This window comes from Ascaphus truei, chromosome 11, assembly GCF_040206685.1.
Source record: "Ascaphus truei isolate aAscTru1 chromosome 11, aAscTru1.hap1, whole genome shotgun sequence".
Lineage (NCBI taxonomy): Eukaryota > Metazoa > Chordata > Amphibia > Anura > Ascaphidae > Ascaphus > Ascaphus truei.
The window spans coordinates 43715379-43741818 of NC_134493.1; the positions used below are offsets into that span (position 1 = coordinate 43715379).

General features: G+C 42.3%; 1 protein-coding gene across 2 annotated transcripts; it reads right to left on the reverse strand.

The window, feature by feature from the left end:
• Positions 1-432: 432 nt before the first annotated feature.
• On the reverse strand, positions 433-25769 carry LOC142463340 (cytochrome P450 3A29-like). 2 transcript variants are annotated; one of them, XM_075565965.1, is made up of 13 exons: positions 25402-25762; positions 20423-20516; positions 19276-19328; positions 18116-18215; positions 12074-12187; positions 11436-11524; positions 10084-10232; positions 9788-9912; positions 8962-9043; positions 8031-8191; positions 7093-7319; positions 6570-6732; positions 433-3790 (listed from the first exon to the last, which is right to left on the reverse strand). In XM_075565965.1, exons 1-13 carry the CDS (start codon positions 25470-25472, stop codon positions 3695-3697), a joined length of 1524 nt encoding a protein of 507 aa, XP_075422080.1. In that variant the 5' UTR covers positions 25473-25762; the 3' UTR covers positions 433-3694. The 2 variants fall into 2 exon arrangements, with proteins under 2 accessions (XP_075422080.1, XP_075422081.1); XM_075565966.1 differs by lacking the exons at positions 8031-8191; positions 8962-9043 and having other exon boundaries at positions 25402-25769.
• Between the last annotated feature and the right edge of the window lie 671 nt (positions 25770-26440).

Consider the following 26440-nt stretch of genomic DNA (forward strand, 5'->3'; position numbering starts at 1 on the left):
GCTCTTGCTATGTTGTAACTCTCTGGGCTGGACTTTAGCTGTGTGTGTGCACAGGGGAAAGAGCTGGAGCTACAGTGTAGTTCAGGGAGCCAACTCCAGGGTGGCACTTGAGGACTGGAGTCTGGAGTTGGCATGAAACACGTGCAGTCCTACATAGCAACAACTAGTGAGGCTGCAATGAAGGAAAACACACAGCCATACCCCTTCTGTTTCATTTGTAATGATTGTTATCAAGAGTATGTTTATTATCTCTAAATTACAAAGTAACTGAAAAGCACAAGAACAAATATCAGCAGTAACCAGTACACACGCCTCTCATGCTGAGGGACTGATTAAGCAGCTCAGATATAAGAAATTTGACATGAAAGCAGATGACAAAGTTACAGTGCATTTCTAAAGCCATTTTAGAAAATTACAATTTGGACACTTAAGTTCTGCACAAAATGTTTTATTTAGCAATATTTTGTGTGTGGAAATATCACTGTTGTTCCTCAGTATTTTGACCACATGATGCGTCATCTCTGGTTTGGCAAAGTGCTTTTTTGGTAAAAAGTGCTTAATGGGCAAATTACACAATTAGGAGAACATATGAACACCTGCTCAATTGTGTCACACACACACCGGATTCATTGACAGGAGGGGAAAAGTGATGAGTGAATGTAAATAATAACGCTATTCCCATGTTAAAGAGGCAATCCAATTAACACTTTAAGAGATATTTGTTTTAATATATGCAGCCTTTGTTTACCTTTGCTGAAAACTAATTATCTAAGCTGTCGATTGACTGGTTTCCCCATGATTGATCAGCAATGATCCTGCTTCCAGGGTTCTCTAAATGGCTGCCTTTCAATTTCAATCACTTCCTTCAATCAGTGTGACTCAGCAGCTACAATGTATCCTGATTTTAATACGGGACATTATTGTTACAGCTCAAACTACTGGGGATATTGGCAACAAATGATCACAAACAGGAAATTTGCTGGGGAGGTGTGATAAAACCTGCTATAGAAATCAAAGGGTGCTCAGTATATGAAAACTCATTAAAATTGGCATTACAAGTTGAATTAAATAATAATAATAATAATGTATCAAACAGAATACACGCAAGAAGGGTCAAAAGATTCCCCAGATAATTGCACTCAGTGCTAGGACAAATTATCATCAGACTGCATGGACCATTGCAGTCTGATATAACCATTGCAGTCTGATATAACCATTGCAGTCTGATATAAACATTGCAGTCTGATATAAACATTGCAGTCTGATATAACCATTGCAGTCTGATATAACCATTGCAGTCTGATATAACCATTGCAGTCTGATATAACCATTGCAGTCTGATATAACCATTGCAATGGTCTGATATAACCATTGCAGGCTGATATTATTTGTCCTAGCACTGCGTGCAATTATGTGGGGAATCTTTTGACCCTTCTTGGGTGTATTCTGTCGGGTAAATACTCACCTCCTTGCACCTGCTACATTTAAACTACCAGGACGATACCTAGGGTGAGCGCTCTGATGTATCTGTTTCTTACTAATAATGTAGTAAGTATTATCTAATACGACAGGACCGCATTTATTTAAAATAAAAAATAAAACATGTAGGAAGATATTGCTTGGATTGCTCCTTTAAATTAATAAACGGTGTCCATCTAATGTGTAGTTTTTATTGGAAACAAATGGACAATATAATAATGGAAGGAGGTGAAGCCGTGGGAGGGAGATTCAGCTGCAGTTGCATGTTACTTTGAGCAGAGATGTATCCGAGTTACCTCGCAGAGACCCAAACGCCCTCTTTTATCTCATCCTGATCCCTCCACGTTCCTACATTGTTCCAATTGATTTTGTGTGGTACTTCCTGCTGTGTAGTGGTCACGTTCCATGTGAGACAGCCTTGTTTTGTGGCTGAATTAGTGGTTGTCACTGGTTTCCATCCTATTTAGATTTGAAAACTAATACTAAATAAAACATACAATAAGCTCTCTACCTAATACAAAAATGGTGAAATGCTAACTGCCACTGAATGAGTGATAAAGTGATATAAAGATTGAGCGCACAGTGAATTGCAAAGTGACTAAACTACTAAAATAACAATCAATAAGTGTTAGTGTGATACAAAGCCTAATTATTTATAATTGGAAAAAATAGGACGGCGGCCGAAGACCAATACAACAAATCTATCCAATGGCCTGAAAAACTGATATAAAAATAAGAGAAGGCAAAGTCCTTGGTGCAACTAGGGGAATAAATACTCCTCCCGCACAGGACTTGTAATCCGTCCAGGTACAAAGTCCTTAGATACATGCATCAGACAATTGGCCCCTGACAGCGAGGGGCAGTTACTGAGCAACCTGGCTACCTCGGGCCCCCCAGGTGGAGCTCCCTCCATTTTACCCTTCTACCTCATACATCCGATTGCTGATTGGCTCGCAAAGAGGGCGGAAATATCGTATCCTGAGGACATCAAGTGTATCTAAGGACTTTGTACCTGGACGGATTACAACACCTGTTCGGGAGTGGCCTTTATACCCCTGGTTGCGCCAAGGACTTTGCGTTCTCCTATTTAGATTTGAGTTTGATACTTCATCCTACCCAAATACTGTACATAGATCTCCCATAATGTTAATTGTTCAAAGGAAGGTGCACTCAGGTAAGTCTCTCCTTGGAGGAGCCGTCTGAAAAGCTAACGGGGAAAAAAACACACCAGTATCTTTATCTTCAGATTAAAACCGTTGTAAACGAGAGAACATGATCAACTGTTCAGTTCTCCGGGACGTCACAACAAAAGCAGACCGCACACTTCCCAATGGTGATTAAATTAGACACACATTTATCCTTTTAGCAGAAAACATGAAAGAGTCCCATTTTACAATCCCCCCCGTTCCTTTCCCTAATTTTCGGATACTCTGCCTCCTTGTCCCTCCTGTTTCGTGTAAAGACGCCAGCTGCCAGGGCACCACTTAGCAAACATGGCCCGATGTCTTTATCCTTCAGAATCATTTTCTGTCTGATTTTCTTGTGTGCAAAACTCATTTTTGGGACGGTCTATTATATGAATTCTATGCGTACTGTATGTGTGTGGCAGCTTCTGCAATACTTTACTCTCTTGGTATATTATGAAATGAGATATTTGTAATCATTTAATGGCAAAACCTTGCGAATGCAATATGACTTGTTTTTTTAGTGATATTTGATTAAATCCCTGTTATACCATGGGCGTTTTGTGCAGTTCCTCTTTTCTCTCGCATTGGAGGAGTGGAAAACCTCCCCGGAGAGAAGCACACGTCCGGGACTCGCTTCTATTTCAGAATTGGAACTTTTTATCCCCACAGATAAGATCACCATTTGATTAATATCTTTTTCAAAGGACTTTATATATGTTTTTAGGCTGTTGATATATGATAGTCACTATTTTTCTCTGGATAATTGTTATCCCTTAATTGTGTTTTTTAAACTGATTTTCACCATTTTTAGTACATACCATCACTTTTGTAGCCACACTGCTTTCATTTTAACTATTACATATGAACTTCTTTATAGAAAGCATTTCTTTTTGCACCATTCCATTGCATTCTAAAGATTTACACGCTCATTCTCCCATATTTCCCATTATTCTCAGCACAAATGATCAGGAATGTCCACAATGGAGAATCCGCTTCATGTTTCGTTGTTTTTGATGCTTCCTACTGATTTATTCCTCCGTGTCCTGGGCTGTTCTAGGGACTAGATTCAAAATAATCGGCCTCTTGGACTTCAGGATTCCCAGGGAGTCAATTTCCAGAGGGATCTGCACAAGAACATCACATAGCGGCGTAAATAAGAGTGATCTACAGGTCCTTAAACAGGTCGACACGGTGTGTGTATGTATATATATGTGGGGATACACACACACACACACACACACACACACATTAATTGAAAGATTCAACAGCGCCTGGCTGTGCACTAGCCCCACAGTAAACTCCTGACAACAAACAGACCGCAACAAATGTTAGCACAGATGACCCGTATAAAACAATTGTAAAGCTGTATTGTTATAAAATATATATAGGAACTCAGATGGTGGTCATACGTAATGATGGTGAGTGTGTGTAAAATATAAAAAATGTAAAAATTGTATATGTATATTTGTAGTGTGTTAAAAAAAATATATTGAATAAAAAATGATGAATGATGAACTATTATTGCAAAAAACACTAAAAAAATATGATTAAAACCGTATACAAAATTAACTAAAAAAAACCTAAAAAAATATGTTTTCCACAAAAAAAGTAGATGATTTTGTATGGAGATTACAACGTCCGGGCAGCTTCTTCTTTGGGGTCAGCAACCTCCCAGCAAATTCTATTGGAGAAACAAGAGAAAAAGCGCCCGATCCATGTGTAAAATCTGGTAACAAAATTTTAATAAAAAATCACAAGACAAATGCACACTCACAATTTGTCAATGCAAAGTAAGCATTGTATGGGTAAACCCATGCGCCAACAAGTAGCTGCTCGCCGAATGTTTACCTCAGTACATCAGACCTCACTGCTACCGGTGCAACACAGTCAGATGTCCCTCCGGAAATTCAGGTATACAGACTGTTGTTCCAGCATTAGATGCTGTGCGTGGCTCAGGGAACGTCCTCCCTCTCCTGGCAGCAGACGCACGAGCTATTCCACCAAACGTAGCTCCTTGAAACCACGTGCCCTACGTGTTTCTTCCGATTGACGGATTTCATCCCCTGATGAAAGGAGAGGGAGGACGTTCCCTGAACCATACACAGCATCTAATGCTGGAACAACAGACTGTATACCTGAATTTCCGGAGGGACATCTGACTGTGTTGCACCGGTAGCAGTGAGGTCTGATGTACTGAAGTAAACATTCGGCGAGCAGCTACTTGTTGGCGCATGGGTTTACCCATACAATGCTTACTTTGCATTGACAAATTGTGAGTGTGCATTTGTCTTGTGATTTTTTATTAAAATTTTGTTAGCAGATTTTACACATGGATCGGGCGCTTTTTCTCTTGTTTCTCCAATATATTCATTGAGTGTATATTTATTTGCGCTAATATTGTTTGTATTATATTATATATACTGAATGAGTGCAGTCACATGTATGAGCCTGGGTAAATAAATACAAATGCAATACTGTGTCAGTACAAACATGAAAACAGTGATTACAATATGTGCTTCATCTATGGAGCATGCGCTTCTTTGTTCTCTCTCTCGATATATAAGAGAAGAAAGAAGCGTGTGACACTGTAGCATAAATCTGTGGTGACATTTATTATCTAAATAAATAGGCGTCTAAATAGGCAAACTCACAAGTGTACCAAGAACATATGAATTCTCACGATGGTGGTGATCATCTCACGGAGCCACATGGAGATCCGACGTTCCGCTAGGTGATCCGGGGTCCTTCCACTCAGTCAGTGGGATAGGGGTTACCCCCAGGCCGTCCAAGGGAAAGTGACACACTGTTTATAGCGAAAAGTGTCCAACCAATCGAAGGCAGCTGATTAACCACAGATGGTGGTGCTAGTATGTCTGAGCACAGCCACTCCCAACAGCGTGGTGACATAGCACGCAATCAACAGGGTCCAACGCGTTTCATCACACAACGTAATTTCATCAGGGCCCGACTGAGTGAAAGGACACCGGATCACCAAGCGGGACGTCAGCTCTCCATACGGCACCGTGAGAAGATCACCACCATCGTGAGAATTTATATCTCTCAGATACGCTTGTTCTTGGTTCAATTGTGAGTCGTATTTAGACGCCTATTTACTGTGATAATAAATGTCACCCCAGATTTATTCAATGTGGCACGTGCTTCTTTCTTCTCTTTTCACTTAGATATCCGTGGATGTGGTTCATACCCTCAGAAGTTGCGGACCTGTCACTGCACTTATTATATCCTTTAGAACTATTGATTTGAACTTCATTCATCCCATACAGACGAGTAGAAAGCAGGCACACCAGGTCTTGTAGTTGTAGACGATACAACGTACCCTCTTGAGAAAGGGTGCGTAGCGGGCCAAAGCGTTGATTTATTTGAATAAACTATTTGTACCTTCTACTACAAGACCTGGTATGCGTTTCTTCTACGCATCTGTATTACTATTTGTGTTTGCAGTCAGCACCCAGGCAGATAAAGGCTTTTGCAGTGGAGTGCCACTATACCTACTTGCTCATAAACATACATACATACATACAAACAAACATACATACTGTACATACATGTAAACATAAGCTTCTTTTGTTCAAGCTCTGACACACATACTCTTGCCAAGGTCACCTGTCTGACCTTCTGCCAGCACACTCTGCCCTTTAACCCACACTAGGGTCTAATAGAAAATCCTGTACTTGCTAGAGCGGCCCATGTAGGGTATTAGTGGGGGTAGGTGGTCTGCCTTGGTATTATTGAAATGTCCTTTTCTTGTATAGAACTGTTGGTGTTTGCGATGGTAGAATAATGATTACTAGAATCATGCAACGCTGAAAACCACTTTATCACCGGGAACTTCACATGCATGTCTACTTTAAGAATTTGTATGCGTAATGTCCGTAGTCTCACCGGAGTCTCCTTGCAAGGCTGGAAGGTGAAGTTCTGCACCAGGACAGTGATGGCCACTTTCATGTTCAGGAGAGCGAATCTCATCCCGATGCAGTTCCTGGGTCCAGCTCCGAAGGGCAGGAAGGTGTACGGTTCCTGGGTCTCTCTGTTCTCTTTACTGAACCTGGGAATAGGGAGAGAAAGTGAATCTAAACTGTGCGGTTACGGCTGGTCTTAAAAAATGAAACTCCCCAAATCCTGAGTCTGTATTCCAAGATGTTCTGCACACTCATTAAATGCCATTCTGCACATTCCATGCCAAATATACAGAATTCTATATAAAGAAAAATGAATGCTAAAATAAAGTATAGTATGGACAGAGAGTGCTCAGCTCCAGTTCTCTAACATTCCCCAACAGGACAGGTTTTCAGGATATCCTTGCTTCAGCACAGGTGGCTCAATCAGAGGCTCAGTCTTCGATTCTAAGAACAAATTCAATTCACCAGGACTTCAAACCCAATAACTTCCTCATGGTTTATGGTACCTTTCGGGTTGGAATTCTTCCGGTTCTGGCCAGAACTCGGGGTTCCGATGCAGAACATAGGCTGGGATCATGGTCACGACGCCACCCGGGATGGTTAGTCCGTTTATCTCGGTTGTGCGTTTGCAAACTCTCTCAATTCTTCCAGCTGCTGGAAAGAGTCTCAAAGTCTCGTTAATCGCCATATCGAGATATTCCATCTGCGTCAGAGCATCGTAGGTTGGAGGAGCCTGCGGAGAAATAATCGCAGAATCCTTATTAGGCTCTGCCCTGCTCTGTGTATGATCAGCCTGTATTAAACGCAGTTTGAAGCTTGGCCTACACTGCATTTTAGGAAGAATCTCCCCCCTTGTAATGCACCTGCTATATCACCTTTTGACTCCATGTGCAGTTTGAATCTATCGAAACGGGACATTTGGTTGCGTGGTTAGGTTAAGGGCTTAGGGGAATGGTTTAGGGTAAGGGTTTAGGATAAGGGAGCATGGGTTTAGGGTAAAGGGTTAAGGTTTTTAGTGCAAGTGGTAGCATTAGTATTAGGGGTTAAGATTAGGGGGTTTTAGGGTGAGGGCTAAAGTTAGGGATTTACCTTGGTGGCAAAACGCCCGGTGGCTGAGTGTCCCTGCAGCGAGGTCACTTGCGGCTAAATGCCAGCTGTCATTTGTCTTAGACCTGCATCTATTCTAGACATTTAATAAAAAATCTTATGGTGACAAATCCTTGTCATTTTCTTATATTCAGAATTTTCTGCCACTGCTTTAGCATACAGTTGTTCTGACCCACTAGCAGGGTGATATCGTGCGGGACACCAGGGTTGCCTCGTGTCACATAGTAGATAAGGTTGAAAAAAGACATATGTCCATCATGTTCAACCCATGTTAAATTCCGAGACTTCCTATTCTCATACCCTGCTGAAAACCCTGGGATCCCCGCTGCTCTCTGACCTTATTGGGTAGCAATGTATTTATCTCATCCTGCAGCTTCCTCTGGACATCAGGGTGGGTTGCCAGGTTGTATGCCAAGAACATGAGTGTAGTGCTGGTCGTCTCGAATCCAGCCAGAATAAAGACGAGCGCCTGAGCCGTAATCTCAGTGTCCGTCAGTTCTGCAGGAGCATGAAGGCAGGAAGTGTGTCTGGGAATCCTATTCACCCATAATTCCACTGTGCTTGTATTAGTTATATTTCCCAACAACAAAGCCCTTCTTCATGAAATGTGGAGGAAGCAACTTTATTCATGTTATTATTCTTCACTTTTCATTTATGGTGCCCACTATGGCTTCAGTCACGAACCATCACTGGCAGCTTTTAATGTTTAGTGACTCACTAAACTCACTATTGTCTTGCTAAATCAGCGAGCTCTTGGGTCCCGGAAACAAGTTATGAACAGATGCTCATTTATTCCCATGTGGAATGAATGATATCGAGTCCCTGTTATTAATACAATGTAACCGGATCTTCAGATTGGAATGACAAAAGTTCGGAGTAAGTGGCCCTGGCCAGGGCGTTGGTTGGTTATTGTGACGTTAGTAGTTCCAAATTGTGCAGAACTTGTTGTGATGTTCACACTAAGCGTCCCAGCGAGGGATCTGGCCTTACATGGCTTTTGCTTCTGTTACCAGTGTTTGAAGTCCCTTGACAGTACCTTGGCATGTTTTGGTAACAGCTTGAATGAACCAAACGCCCTCTCCAATGGGAGGCTCCTTTCTACCCTCAATCTTTTAATCTGTAGAGCAGAACATTGAAATACTAATTTCAGTGCATTTTCTTTTTCTGCTGCACAGTTTGTGCCCTCCGAGATTTAACTTGTGTTGGCCCCGCCTTATTTTGCACAATTGACAGAAGCAGCAGCCAATCAAATCTCTGCATTTGATTACCTTTATAGCCATGCTTTTCCTCCTCTGAATCGTTTTCATTGGTCTGAGAATCAATCATGAGCTGCAGAAAATCCACTCGCTCCTGAAGGAGGGAAGGGGAGTGATGGATGTGCACAGTGTGGAATGAAAGGATACACTCAGGGGTCACCGATTCAGATTAGGTATGGAGCATGGGCAGAATAAAGGTGAAGTCCCACTTATGACAATGAAGTCCTATTACACCTAACACAGGGGCCCCGCTAAGTATTACACCGGGTTCTCTGAACAGGGTAAGGGGGGTGATTGTCGCTCTTGTCTGGTCCTCCTCAGTGGAAGGTTAATGAGATGTCTGGAATCCCAGACCACGTTTTAGGGTCAGGATTAAAAAAGTGGCACAGATTAAGACCAAAATGTTCACCTTAAATTTACAAACATTGTCACGGCAATCTTTACCAAAAAACAAAAAAATACTTCATTCTTCCATCTAGTTAAGAGATCATCCAGTTTTAACTAGTCCTACGTGGCTTTGAATATTTGGCCAAATTAAATATAGTTGCATAGTTACATAGATGAGGTTGAAAGAAGACATACGTCCATCAAGTTCAACCTATGCTAAATTTAGATGACATATACTTTATCCTATATTTGTATTACAGTATTTTGATCCAGAGGAAGGCAAACAAAACCCCCAGTAACACAGTAACACATTATCCAATGCTCTCTGATAAGGGGAAAAAAATTCCTTCCTGACTCCAAATAATGGCAATTAAATGATCTTTAATATCTCAGATGAAAAGTTCAATAACACGTGTTTTGTGAGTGTAATGAACATACGGTTACAGCTTACCTGGATGCCTTTCTGCCGAGTGTTTCTGAAACGTTTGATGGCGTCCGTGAAAAACTGAATAACACTCGTTGGGAAGAAACAAAAATTCATTTTATCCAAAGCAGGGATGATGCATGGAAACAGCACTGGGAAGGAAGAGGGAAAGGATTTAATATTCACCCGCAAACCTGTCGCGATTTAGAATCTGAAATAACAGCCGGTGTTGAAAATTACTTCAGAGTAACACGAGAATATCGAAAGACAGGATCCACATGTGGAAATTTTGGCAAGGAGACGATGACGTGGCAGAAACTCACCCGTCAATATGATCAGAGGACTTAAAAAGCTGAAGTCAAATAGCTTCCTGCCGTTGATGACGAAGGGATCATTGGGGTTGTTTATGGAATCGACATTCACACTGAACGAGGTACCTAGGACAGCGTCCATGCTGTATGCTGAGAAGATACTGAACAGACAAAAGGCCAATATTGGAGTCAGGAAAGAATGTATTTTTCCCCTTATGACATATCACTGATAAGATATTTTACAGAGGTTTTTGTTTGCCTTCCTCTTGATCAATATACTGTAAGTACGGATATAGGATAAAGTATCTGTCATCTAAAGTTAGCCTAGGTTGAACTTGATGGGCGTATGTCTCTTTTAAACCTCATCTACTATGTAACTATGTAACTGTAACCTCATCTACTATGTAACTATGTAACTGTAACCTCATCTACTATGTAACTATGTAACTGTAACCTCATCTACTATGTAACTATGTAACTATGTAACTGTAACCTCATCTACTATGTAATTGTAAACTCATCTACTATGTAACTGTAACCTCATCTACTATGTAACCTCATCTACTACAGTATAAATATGTAACTGTAACCTCATCTACTACAGTATGTAACTATGTAACTGTAACCTCATCTACTATGTAACTATATAACTATAACCTCATGTACTATGTAACTATGTAACTGTAACCTCATCTACTATGTAACTATGTAACAATGTAACAACAGTAACAAATCATCTTGCCCTGTTTGTTCTCAGTATATCATTTCACTATAAAAACATTCACTTTCTCTTTTCCTCTCAGAACTCCCCCCCCCCAATCCCACCCAAAATGACTGTAAAACTTTGCATTTGGTTTGGAAATACAGTATTGGGATATATATATATATAGTAGAGGAGGTTACAGTTACATAGTAGATGAGTTTACAATTACATAGTAGATGAGGTTACAGTTATATATATATATATATATATATATATATATATATATATATATATATATATATATATACCGAGTTAAGTTATGGTGAGTAAAAAAAGTGACAAAAACCCTCCACAGGAAAGCAAATATGCAAATATAACTGTATGCTCATCTGCATGTCTTAGGCAGGTCTGCAACCCCGCCTTATATATATACATACAGTGGTTGACAAATCACCAAAAAATCTACTCGCCACCTAGTACCAAACGTGTGCTGCTTGGGCCAATATTTACTCGCCCGGGGGTTAAATCCACTCGCCCGGGGCGAGCAAATGTATAGGTTTGTCGAACACTGTATATATATATATATATATATATATATATAGGCTGTGAGACCTTCCCAAGGCAAGATTCACCGTATCATTCTTGCTCGCTATATACTTACTCCTTCATAACGATCGTCTCTTTGTTATTTACTTTCTTCGTGGCATTCTGCATTAAAAGGTCTCCATAGTGCTTCATCAAAGGGAACATCTGAAATACAGCATGGGAGAGGATCTATGCTTCCTGTTACCAGTAAAATAAAGAATACACCACAGAGTATTGTGGGTGTGAGTCTATTTTGCCCGTAACCCAAGATGTTGAAAGCAGGTTAGTTAAACATTTAGATCAGGGGCGGCCAACTCTAGTCCTCAAGGGCCACCAACAGGTCACGTATTCAGGATATCCCTGCTTCAGTACATCTGAAGACTGAGCCACTGATTGAGCCACATGTGCTGAAGCAGGGATATCCTGAACACCTGATCTTTTGGTGGCCCATGAGGACTGGAGTTGGCCACCCCTAATTTTAGAGTTTTCATATTTTCATACATTTCATCATACACTGACTTCTTGTTGTGTATATACATGTATATTGTGATGTACCTGGTAAAAGAGAAGAGACACAGCCCATCGTAACCATTAAAACAAGTCTCTTATATTACAGGCTACTTTTGCACTAAAACAGACCCCGTTGGGAGTATTTTGGATACACACTTGGTCGTATTGTCAATACATATCTGTAATGGGATATATATTTATTACCTGCTTGAGTTTGCCGCTGGTGAAGGCGGGGGAGAGAACAGTGCGGATTCTCTTCCACTGCTCGTCCTCAGCGAAAGAGAGGGCAGATTCCAGGGGCCCGTTCAGACCGAAACTCTGAGAGCGCAGAGGAGGGGTGTCAAATGGCGAATGATGTCAATTATAAGTTCAATATCTTCACTTTTATGCTTTAACATGAAACCACAGTCATGTACACCCTGAAACCTAACCATGATTATTTCTGAGTATATAACACACCCTGCTATTAATCGGTGTTGGTTCCTCATTGAAGAAAGGGGGCAGTAATGTGCAGGGGTGCTCAACTCCAGTCCTCAAGCCCCCCAACAGGTCAGGTTTTTAGGATTCCCAGCTTCAGCACAGATGGCTCAATCAGAGGCTCAGTCTTAGACTGAGCCACCTGTGCTGAAGCAGGGATATCCTGAAAACCTGACCCGTTGATTGCGCTACCCCAGGGAGACAGTCAGAGATCAGGGAGGTTAATGCATGGCTAAGAAAGTGGTGCAGGAAGGAGGGGTTTGGGCTTTTAGAGCACTGAGACTCCTTTTCTGAGAGGTGCCATCTATATTCTAGGGACGGATTGCACCTCAATGAAGAGGGATCTTCTGTGCTAGGGGGGAGAATGCTAAAAAGGTTGGAGGAGATTTTAAGCTAGGATGAAGGGGGGAGGGGAATTAAACAGATAATTAACTAAATGGAATAGAGGAGGATACAAGGTGGTATGGAGGTAGAATGGGGGCAAGTGCAAGTTTGACAAGCAGTGAGACACCCATAGTAAATACAGATAATACTAGAAAACTTCTAAAGACTAAACCAAGTGGGCGCAGAAAGGAAGGAGCAGATAAGATAATAGTACAGGCTGAAAAAAAACTTAAATGCATGCTTGCTAATGCAAGAAGCCTGACAGATAAAATGGGAGAGCTTGAATTAATAGCTGCAAAAGAGCAGTATGATATCATAGGCATTACTGAAACATGGTGGGATGAAACTCATGACTGGACAGTTAATTTAGAGGGTTATTCTCTTTTTCTGAAGGATCGAACAAATAGAAGGGGAGGTGGAGTATGTCTATATGTTAAACCGGATCTAAAACCTATTATAAGGGATGATGTCTATGAAGGGAATGATGAAAATGTAGAGACTTTGTGGATGGAAATTAGCAGTGGAGGTAAAAGTATAAAGAAAATGTTTGTGGGAATATGCTATAAACCACCAAATATCTGTGAGATTGAGGAAGCTAAAATACTTTTGCAAATGGAGAAGGCCTCAAAACTGGATCATGTTTGCATAATGGGGGATTTTAATTATCCAGACATAGACTGGGGCAATGAGATAAGCATTACAACAAAAGGAAACAGGTTTTTGGGGGTGCGTAAAGACAATTATATGACCAAAATTATTGAGGAACCAACCAGGAGAGGGGCAGTTCTGGATTTGGTCATATCAAACAATGTAGAAGTAATAACAAATATTCAAGTCCTGGAACATTTGGGTAACAGTGATCAGAACATGGTCTCATTTGGAATAAATGATCAAAAAACAGATTACTTGGGTTCAACAAAGACCTTAAACTTTAGAAAGGCAGATTTTAATAAACTGAGGTCTAATCTACAAGTAATACAATGGGATGATGTTTTTGCAGGGAAAATGTAGAAGATAAATGGGCAGTCTTTAAAACATTGTTAGAAAAGCACACTTATCAGTGTATACCCTTGGCTAATAAGTATAAAAGAAATAAGTCAAAACCAATGTGGCTAAATAAACAGGTGGAGGAGGAAAGGAACAAGAAGAGGAAGGCGTTTAGATTCTTGAAGTCAGAAGGGACGGAGACATCGTATCAGAATTATAAGGAATGTAACAAAAATTGCAAAAAGGCAATCAAATTAGCAAAAATGGATAATGAAAAAAGGACTGCAATAGAAAGTAAGGTCAACCCTAAAAAGTTCTTTAAGTAACTTAATAGCAAAAAAATGAGAAAAGAAAATATAGGACCCTTTCAGTGTGAGATGGGTAGGCAGATAATTGGAGATAAGGAAAAAGCAGAGGTATTAAACAAATTCTTTGCCTCTGTGTTTACCAGGGAAGAATTAAGTTCAATAGTAGTGCCGCAGGAGGAAGCCACAACCTCCATATTAATGACCAATTGGTTAACTGAGGAAGAAGTTCATAAGCGACTTGAAAAAATTAAAGTAAATAATGCACCTGGCCCCGATCGCATACATCCAAGAGTTCTCAAGGAGTTAAGCTCAGTAATAGCCAAACCATTATATTTAATACACAGGAACTCCTCCCACAGGAGGCATAGACGAAGCACAGCCGAAATAGAAGAACGATGGAAGGCTGATGAAGTGACTCAAAAACTTTATTTAACACAGTGTACTGACGGATCCTCTGACGCGTTTCAGCCCATCAGGCCTTTGTCAAAGGCCTGATGGGCTGAAACGCGTCAGAGGATCCATCAGTACACTGTGCTAAATAAAGTTTTTGAGTCACTTCATCAGCCTTCCATCGTTCTTCTATTTCGGCTGTGCTTCGTCTATGCCTCCTGTGAAAAACAGGCCTGATGGGCTGAAACGCGTCAGAGAATCCGTCAGTACACTGTGCTAAATAAAAAATTTCCGTCACTTCATCAGCCTTCCATCGTTCTTCTATTCCGGCTGTGCTTCGTCTATGCCTCCTGTGGGAGGAGTTCCTGTGTGTTCCTGTCTATTGCCGATAGCACGCCGGGCCGTTGCTGTTCTCTCCGCTATTCCGGAAGCAACGTAGTCTCCGCCGGTCATGTGACCACCCACTGTGACTGAGCTGCTGCAGGAGGGTTGGCGGTTGAACGAATCTTCTGAGGATCGTGATGATACAGCGCCATACATTTCATCCATACCGCAGTCCCCGCCGGTCATGTGACCACCCACCGTGACGGAGCTATTACGAGAGGGTTAGCGGCTGGTTGGGCTACATGAGAATCGCAAGGGCAAGGCGCCATATACTCCATTCAAACGTGAGTCTTTTTATCTCAACCTCATTAGTGCTCATCAAGAGCCAGTTGCTGGAAAAGACTATTCATATTCACTTGTTTGGAGTTTGCCATGACGAATATCCCTAAAACTGTATCAAGCAACATTCAACAGCTACTCTTATACTTCTGAGCACCTGGTGGGTTAACTCCTTGTTCACCCGTCTATATACATTATATTTAATATTCAAGGACTCCCTTTCCACAGGCTCAGTACCACAAGATTGGCGTAAAGCAGATGTGGTGCCTATATTTAAAAAGGGAGCTAGATCACAACCGGGAAAATACAGATCTGTAAGCCTGACTGGGGAAACTACTTGAAGGTTTAATACGGGATAATATTCAGGAATACCTATTGGAAAACAAAATTATTAGTAATAGTCAGCATGGATTTATGAAGGATAGATCTTGCCAAACTAACCTTATTTGTTTCTTTGAGGAGGTAAGAAGGAATTTAGACCAGGGTAATGCAGTTGATGTGGTCTACTTAGATTTTGCAAAGGCTTTTGATACGGTTTCACACACGAGGTTGGTGTACAAAATAAAGAAAATTGGACTCAGTAATAATATATGCACCTGGATTGAAAACTGGTTGCAGGATAGACAACAGAGAGTTGTCATAAATGGAACATTTTCAGGTTGGGCTAAAGTCGTGAGTGGAGTACCTCAGGGATCGGTACTGGGACCCCTGCTTTTTAACTTGTTTATTAATGACCTTGAGGTTGGGATCGAAAGCAAAGTCTCCATCTTTGCTGATGATACTAAATTGTGTAAGGTAATAGAATCAGAGCAGCATGTAATTTCTCTCCAGAAGGACTTGGAGAGACTGGAAACGTGGGCAGGTAAATGGCAGATGAGGTTTAATACAGATAAATGTAAGGTTATGCATTTGGGATCCAAGAATAAAAAGGGGACTTACAAATTAAATGGAGATATATTGGGGGGATCCTTGATGGAGAAGGATTTAGGAGTGCTTGTAGACAGCAGGCTTAGCAATAGTGCCCAAAGTCATGCAGTAGCTGCCAAGGCAAACAAGATCTTATCTTGCATCAAACGGGCAATGGATGGAAGGGAAGTAAACATAATTATGCCCCTTTACAAAGCATTAGTAAGACCACACCTTGAATATGGAGTACAATTTTGGGCACCAATCCTAAGAAAATACATTATTGAACTAGAGAGAGTGCAGAGAAGAGCCACCAAATTAATAAAGGGGGTGGACAATCTAACTTATGAGGAGAGGCTAGCTAAGTTAGATTTATTTACATTAGAAAAGAGGCGTCTAAGAGGGGATATGATAACTATATACAAATATATTCGGGGACAGTACAAGGAGCTTTCAAACGAACTGTTCATTACAAGGGCAGTACAAAGGACTCGGCGCCATCCCTTAAGGTTGGAGGAAAGGAGATTTCACCAGCAACAAAGGAAAGGGTCCTTTACAGTAATGGCAGTTAAAATGTGGATTTCATTACCCATGGAGACTGTGATGGCAGATACAATAGATTTGTTCAAAAAAAGGTTGGATATCTTTTTAGATGGGAAAGGTATACAGGGATATACCAAATAAGTATAAATGGGAAGGATGTTGATCCAGGGATTAATCCGATTGCCAATTCTTGGAGCCAGGAAGGAATTTATTTTTCCCCTTATGAGATATCATTGTATGATATGACTCTGGGTTTTTTTGTTTGCCATCCTCTGGATCAATAAGTTAGTATAGATATAGGATAAAGTATCTGTTGTCTAAATTTTAGCATAGGTTGAACTTGATGGACGTACGTCTTTTTTCAACCTCATCTACTATGTAACTATGTAACTGTAACCTCATCTTCTATATAACTATGTAACTATGTAACTGCTGTTTAAAGGTCCCGTATCACGTGGGCCAATAGGAAGCTGCAAGGGATGATGTCACAGCTTCCTATTGGCCTGCAGCCCCCTGAGGTGTAAATATCTCGAAAAGCAGGAGTTTCCCAGAGCTGAAATGAACGCGGGTCAGCTTCCGGGACCAACTTCTTCCCACCTAGTCAAGACGTAATGCCACTTTAAGGTAATGCATTCTAATCCATTTCTGAAGTCTTGGTGCAACTTCAGAAGTGAACTATTTTTTTTATGTACTTAAGACCATTACAGAGCTATTACCATGTATTAGAAATATGTGACGTTATTTTTCGAGGTTAACACATATACACAAAGCTAATAGAGAGAGGAGAGAGAAAAGAATGGCGAGGGAGAGAGAGGAGAGAGGGGGGACAGAAAGAGAGGAGAGAGAGAGAGAGAGAGACAGCAGGAGATAGAGAGAAGAGAGGGGGAGAGGAGAGAGAAAAGAACATTGCGGTAGAGAGAGGAGCGACAGAAAGGGGGGAGAGAGAGAGGAGAGAGTGTGAGGGAGATAGAGAGAGGTGGGAGAGAAAGAGAGGAGGGAGAGAGAGAGAGGAGGGAGAGAAAGAGAAGAGGGAGAGAGGGAGACAGCAGAAGAGAGAGGGAGAGAAAGAGAAGGGAGAAAGAGGAGAGAGAGTAGGGAGGAAAGAACAGTGGGGGTCAGAGGGGAGATTGAGGAGGGAGAGCAAGAGACTGCAGGTGAGAGAGAAAGAAGGAGAGAAGAGTCTATTTGAGTAAAGAACCCATTGACTTATTCTGTATACTTCTATCCCAAACTCTCTCTCTCCTATTTCAGGGTCTGGATGGGAGTGACGCTGTTTAGGAATGACTTAAATATTAAGTCTTTGCATTAACCTTAAAAGCCTTCAGTGGATACTCAATATTAGGGCACCTTTGCATGTCATTATAACTAACGGGCGCCATAGTGAACACAATGCTCGTCATGTGAGAAACCATGGCTCCATGTTACATTATTGTCCGTTGAAGATCTGCGGTAAGGCTTAACATGACGTTACGTCACGTAACGGAGATTTTGGATCTGTGCCGTAATGCTGGAAGGTCCTTGGGACTTTAACCGGTTTGATTCTGAAATAAAAAATGAAAACAGAAATCCAGCCTCGGGTGGGACGTACCCTTCTGTTAGTGAAGAGGGTGAAGCATTCTTTCACTAGAATAGCTTTAATGATTACAGGATCCATTATGGCGAGTACCGGCTTCCGGCCATCATAAATCCTGGGGGAAAACCAAAGTTCTCCTTATTTAGACACAGAATATACACCACTCCTCCCTCTAGACATGTCCCGGGGGCCCCAGCTCAGGGAGGGGCCCGAAGGGAGTCGGGACCCTCCCTCCGGACTTTTGATGACCCCCCCCCCAAGCGATTACAGGCACCCCGTGTGCTTCCCCACAGCAATGAAACGGATTGCCGGGGAGAGCGCGGGTTTCTGTAACAGAGCCGCCCTCCGCCATGACGTTGCGGCATCAGGTGACGCTGTGTCATTGTGGCAACCGGCCACGCCACTGATGACCACTAATACCCCTTTTCCCCTCTCTGGCTCCTGAAGTTCCTCACTGTTAATTTGATTACTCTGTGGTTTGGAACAACTCCTGTTGGCTGATTTCAGGTAGACAAGGAGCTCATACTATTCCTTTGACTTGTATTGGGATTAAATACATTTTCATTAGTTAAAAGTAAAATCAATTGTGAATACCAGATAATTATTACAGAGGTTCCCCCAGCCCCACCGGAGCTTACAGTCATTTTTTTCCATTCTTTTTATAATTGAGGCCCACAGATTGTATAATATTTTTTTTCCAGACAGTATTTCTGCTAAATTATATTTCTGGTAAATATTTTAAAAAACAAGTTCAGTTTGTACCTATCCTCACACACCACATTCTTCTGTTAGAGGGGATGTATGCCTCTGTGATACACCCTTCTTTTGCCCTGTGTGTTCAGAGTAATCATTGTATGTAGGATTGGCAAAGAGATGGGACAAGAAACCTGAACTCATCCCCAATCCCCACTCTCTCCCCCAGGTCCCTCCCCCCTTTCCCGTCACCCCTCTCTCCCCCAGGCTCCCTATCCCCCTTCTCCCCCCCCCCCATCCCCACTCACTCCCGAGGCCCCTCCTCCTCTTCCTTCCCATCCCCCTTCTCTCCTCCAGGCCCCCCATCCCCCTCTCCCCCAGATCCACCATCTCACCCCCAGGGCTCCCCAAACCCCCCTCTCTCCACCCGGTCCCTCCCCCCTCTCCCTTCCAAGGAGATGGGAAATGAGACCTGAACTCACCCCCAAAGATTTCCATATTTCTTGAAACATTCCATGTCGAATTCAAATTGGCCCTGCGAAACAAGACAAATAAAGTTAGGTATATATATAAATATCTCTTTATATAGCAACATCCATGCACACAGCGCTTCACAGCAGTAACACACGTGACATAATAATATAACACAGAATGCGAATAAGCGCTTCAGACAAACAATAGGAAAAAGTCCTTATCCCAAAGAGCTTACAGGCTAAGTGGTGCGTAGGAAGAGCTTACAGAGACAGTAGGAGCAGTGGCGTAGCTAGATATGCACGGGCCCCCAGACAAAACAATTTCAGGACCCCATTAATATTAATACAGACTGCAATTTTTGATCTCCCTCCCCCCATCCTCTCCCTGATCCTCTCTCTCATCTCTCCCCATCCCTCCTCCTCATCATCCCTCATCATCTCTCCCCCCCTACCAATACATAATAAAAACACACACCCCTCGCCAATACATAATAAAAATACACCTCCCTCCCGAATAAATAAAAATACACACCCTCCCCAATACATAATAAAAATACACCCCCCTCCCCATTACATATTAAAAATACACCCCCTCCCCAATACATAATAAAAACACCCCCCCTTCCCAATACATAATAAAAACACCCCCCCTTCCCAATACATAATAAAAATACACCCCCTCCCCAATACATAATAAAAATACACCCCCTTCCCAATACATAATAAAAATACACCCCCTCCCCAATACATAATAAAATACACACCCCCCCCTCCCCAATACATAATAAAAATACAGGGGACAAAAATAACGGGACTGTCCCGACTAAACCGGGACATCTGGTCACCCTAGATAGCCTTAAAAGTGAGGAGGAGAATTTTGTAATACGATACACATCATAACCATTATCAAATATTGACATTTCCCCAGTTAGATAATAAAAACTGATTGTGTAGTGTAGATTACAGCTGTATTGTTTTAGTTGTCATTATTACTATTAACAGTAGTTCTTAATACAGTATACATAACCCAAATACATCATTCATTATTTGATAATAGGCATTGTTATTCCTCATGGCTAATTATTTTCAGGACACACACAGAGTGACAGGAACATAATGTGCCTGTGAGCAGGGCGAGGAGGTGTCTCATACTCACTTTCCTATTTTCAAGAAAGGTCCCAATAAAAGGCAGGGGCCGGGGGCCAGGGATCCCATACTTTTTAAAGAACCCATATGGCCAGATCCCGTAACTGAGGAGGAAACAGAAGATAAACAAGCGTTACAAGCAGAAAATGTGCATGGTCAGAGAAAGAAAACTGACATAGAAAAGACACAGACGACATGCTGCTCACTCGTACAGAATTCATTCTCCTCTTCCTGGTGTTATATTTACGTGGACAGTCTTATAACAGCTAATAACTGATACTCTGCTGCCTCTGGAAATCGTGTCAGATAACCTCATGAATGCTGCTGAGCAGAGTTATTATTTCTTGATTCAACAGATATATTGTGTGTTCAGTCTCCCACAGAGGAAAGATTTCAGAGCTTAGACATACAAGACTATGCATGAAAATAAGAAATGAAGCTCAAACTGTTAGAGCAAACATAGTGATAATAATGTCCTAATCCCTGTGTTACTGGCTGTTACCGATATGTTACAATATAGTGATAATAATGTTCTAATCCGTGTGTTACTGGCTGTTACTGATATGATACAGTATAGTGCTAATAATGTCCTAATCTGTGTGTTACTGGCTGTTACTGATATAATCCAATATAGTGCTAACGATGTCCTAATCCCTGTGTTACTGGCTGTTACCGATATAATCCAATACTTTGTTACAGTCAGACAGATGAGGACAAGGTGTGAGATGAGCAGACAATGCAAACTGGAATATAATATATATATATATATATATATATATATATATATATATATATATATATATATGTAACGGTATTTGTACTCTGGTCTGACCCACCCAATCTCACATTGGCCCCTGTGGTCTAACCAGCCCCCATTACAGTGTAGGTATGTCTGGTGGTGCACCTGTTGGCTACAGGACTCCTGAGTCTCCCGCATGATGGTGTGTGGGGAGGACCCGTCCAGACAGGCAGCTGAGGTAGTGTGCTGAGTCTCACCTAGTTCCAGTGCAGCGCCTCCACCTCACCAGGGTCCCTGCGTTCGCAAAGGGATGATCCTGACGAGGAACTCCTCCGTGGTGCTCCTCTCTGTACACTCATTCCACACAGGTACACGAGAGGGTTTCTGACTGAACACATCTTTATTGACTCGGTGGGCCAGCTGCCCTCCACAATGGGGTATATTCAGCCGCTCATCTCGCCAGTGCTCCCTTTAGTTAGGTAGGTCACCTAGATCAGGGATTCACTATTCCCGCAGGAATCACTGTCCTGTGCCAGGTCCCTGGACACAGCCTCCCATGGAGTTACTATAACATAACTTGCATGCTAGTAGAACTTGAACCCTAACTCCTCCCAGACTTGAACTCCTTCCTCAACTAACTTTAGAACACAGTGCTGTGCCTTATGTAAGCTTCTGAGGCTGACACACCTCTGACATCACTAACCATGGAGTCAGAGCATGTGACCAGTCCCAGCCATACACAGGGCACCCCACCAGGGTGTGAGGGAAAACCTCCATGATTAATACTGGCATGCCCATACTTACCAGGCCTTACTGCCAGCAGGAGAGATGACTGTAGGCATTTTACATGACCGCTACATATATATATATATATATATATATATATATATTAGTGTCAGGTGCAGGTGTAATATTGTAATGCATCTTGTGGTTTCCTTCTACAAAGGCTGGTTAATATAGAATGCAGTGTGATATCACTGAGCCCACAGGAAACCCGCATATCTGTTCATTATCGCTAGTATTGTTGGATTCTGCCTTTTAAAAAAGTGAAGTGAAACCGAACCGCCGGAGTGTCCGAATTGTTCAGATATAGTTTAAAGTTCAATTTCTACCCCAAATCTGGAACCGACATTTTTTGGGTGGAGGGGCGGGGGCACATAAGGTAACAGTTGTTAATGACAAATTGTAACATGCAGTGTAGAAGCTGCATTGCCTTTAGGGTGCCAGGCGGCTTCTCCAAAAGTACTGGACACAATAGTGAAAGGTGCGACGCGCTCGACACACACGCTTGAGAGAAACACACGCTCGAGACACACACACCTCTCTCTCCACTCGCTGCTCCATGCTGTTTGCTCCTCTCATTGGTCCCACCCCCAGGCTCCTGACAACTTCTCCTGATTGGCTGCGTTACCCAGCAGCAGCCAATCAGGATGGAGGAAGCTGCCCAGCCTCCTAACAACAGCCCTGCTCTCACCCTGCTCAGGGAAATCCCGCTGCCCCCCAAGCCGGTCAGGTCACTATGTCCAGAGAGGTAATACCGATATACACATACACACCCAGAGAGGTAATACCGGTATACACATACACGCCCAGAGAGGTAATACCGGTATACACATACACGCCCAGAGAGGTAATACCGGTATACACATACACGCCCAGAGAGGTAATACCGGTATACACACACACCCAGAGAGGTAATACTGGTATACACATACACGCCCAGAGAGGTAATACCGATATACACATACACACCCAGAGAGGTAATACCGGTATACACATACACACCCAGAGAAGTAATACCGGTATACACATACACGCCCAGAGAGGTAATACCGGTATACACATACACACCCAGAGATGTAATACCGGTATACACATACACGTCCAGAGAGGTAATACCGGTATACACATACACGCCCAGAGTGGTAATACCGGTATACACATACACACCCAGAGAAGTAATACCGGTATACACATACACGCCCAGAGAGGTAATACCGGTATACACATACACACCCAGAGATGTAATACCGGTATACACATACACGTCCAGAGAGGTAATACCGGTATACACATACACGCCCAGAGAGGTAATACAGGTATACACATACACGTCCAGAGAGGTAATACCGGTATACACATACACGTCCAGAGAGGTAATACCGGTATACACATACACGCCCAGAGAGGTAATACCGGTATACACATACACGCCCAGAGAGGTAATACCGGTATACACATACATCCCCAGAGAGGTAATACCTGTATACACATACACGCCCAGAGAGGTAATACCGGTATACACATACACGCCCAGAGAGGTAATACCGGTATACACATACATGTCCAGAGAGGTAATACCGGTATACACATACACGCCCAGAGAGGTAATACCGGTATATACATACACGCCCAGAGAGGTAATACCGGTATACACATACACACCCAGAGAAGTAATACCGGTATACACATACACGCCCAGAGAAGTAATACCGGTATACACATACACGCCCAGAGAGGTAATACCGGTATACACATACACGCCCAGAGAGGTAATACCGGTATACACATACATGCCCAGAGAGGTAATACCGGTATACACATACATGCCCAGAGAGGTAATACCGGTATACACATACACGCCCAGAGAGGTAATACCGGTATACACATACACGTCCAGAGAGGTAATACCGGTATACACATACATGCCCAGAGAGGTAATACAGGTATACACATACACGCCCAGAGAGGTAATACCGGTATACACATACATGCCCAGAGAGGTAATACCGGTATACACATACACGCCCAGAGAGGTAATACCGGTATACACATACACGTCCAGAGAGGTAATACCGGTATACACATACACGCCCAGAGAGGTAATACAGGTATACACATACACGCCCAGAGAGGTAATACCGGTATACACATACATGCCCAGAGAGGTAATACCGGTATACACATACACGCCCAGAGAGGTAATACCGGTATACACATACACACCCAGAGAAGTAATACCGGTATACACATACATGCCCAGAGAGGTAATACCGGTATACACATACACGCCCAGAGAAGTAATACCGGTATACACATACACGCCCAGAGAAGTAATACCGGTATACACATACACGTCCAGAGAGGTAATACCGGTATACACATACACGCCCAGAGAAGTAATACCGGTATACACATACATGCCCAGAGAGGTAATACCGGTATACACATACACGTCCAGAGAAGTAATACCGGTATACACATACACGCCCAGAGAGGTAATACCGGTATACACATACACACCCAGAGAAGTAATACCGGTATACACATACACACCCAGAGAGGTAATACCGGTATACACATACACGCCCAGAGAAGTAATACCGGTATACACATACACGCCCAGAGAAGTAATACCGGTATACACATACACGTCCAGAGAGGTAATACCGGTATACACATACACACCCAGAGAAGTAATACCGGTATACACATACACGTCCAGAGAGGTAATACCGGTATACACATACACGCCCAGAGAAGTAATACCGGTATACACATACACGCCCAGAGAGGAAATACCGGTATACACATACACGTCCAGAGAAGTAATACCGGTATACACATACACGCCCAGAGAGGTAATACCGGTATACACATACACGCCCAGAGAGGTAATACCAGTTTACACATACACGCCCAGAGAGGTAATACCAGTATACACATACACGCCCAGAGAGGTAATACCGGTATACACATACACGCCCAGAGAGGTAATACCGGTATACACATACACGCCCAGAGAGGTAATACCGGTATACACATACACGCCCAGAGAGGTAATACCGGTATACACATACACGCCCAGAGAGGTAATACCGGTATACACATACACGCCCAGAGAAGTAATACTGGTATACACATACATGTCCAGAGAGTTAATACTGGTATACACATACACACCCAGAGAGTTAATACTGGTATACACATTCTGTACATGTCCAGTATTACCTCTCATTTTGTACTGGATGGAGTGTCCAAATACAGGACAGTTCGGTTCAATACTGGACACATGGCAACCCAATGCCTTCTCTATATAACATTATAATTCCAGCATTGATTTCTTATATAAAAGTCTTTTTTTTTACCTAAACGTTATTCTATAGCTCTGTGCTTGCTGTTTTTAATTAACGTATACATACATTAGACTTTGAATAGATTAAGAACAAGTACACATCACACATACTTACAGAGATAGAAGTGTCAGGAATAAGATTAGCAGAGTCCATGTTTCCATAGAGAAGTTTGGAAAGAGATTCATCTTTCTGCTTCCAGAGCTCTCACTCTGCTACCTCTGCGTCTCCTGTGTATTTTACTCTGCGTCTCCTGTGTATTTCTCTCTGCACCCCCTGTGTATTTCTCTCTGCGCCTCCTGTGTATTTCTCTCTGCGCCTCCTCTGTATTTCTCTCTGCGCCTCCTGTGTATTTCTCTCTGCGCCTCCTGTGTATTTCTCTCTGCGCCTCCTGTGTATTTCTCTCTGCGTCTCCTGAGTGTTTGTGTTGGAGATTTCCTGCTCTTGCTATGTTGTAACTCTCTGGGCTGGACTTTAGCTGGGTGTGTGCACAGGGGAAAGAGCAGGAGATACAGTGTAGTTCAGGGAGCCAACTCCAGGGTGGCACTTGAGGACTGGAGTCTGGAGTTGGCATGAAACACGTGCAGTCCTACATAGCAACAAATAGTGAGGCTGCAATGAAGGAAAACACACAGCCATACCCCTTCTGTTTAATTTCTAATGATTATTATCCTGAGTATGTTTATTATCTCTAAATTACAAAGTAACTGAAAAGCACAAGAACAAACATCACACAGTAACCAGTACACACGCCTCTCATGCTGAGGGACTGGTAGCAGTTCAATTATAGGAACTTTGACATGTTACATGGTTACATATAGTTACATGGTTACATAGTTACATAGTAGATGAGGTTGAAAAAAGATGTATGTCCATCAAGTTCAACCTATGCTAAATTTAGACAACAAATACTTTATTCTATATCTACTGTATACTTACTTATTGATCCAGAGGAAGGCAAACAAAAAACCCCAGAGTCATATCATCCAATGGGGAAAAATAAATTCCTTCCTGACTTCAAGAATTGGCAATCGGATTACTCCCTGGATCAACATCCTTTCCATGTATACTTATTTGGTATATCCCTGTATACCTTTCCTATCTAAAAAGATGTGCAACCTTTTTTTGAACAAATCTATTGTATCTGCCATCACAG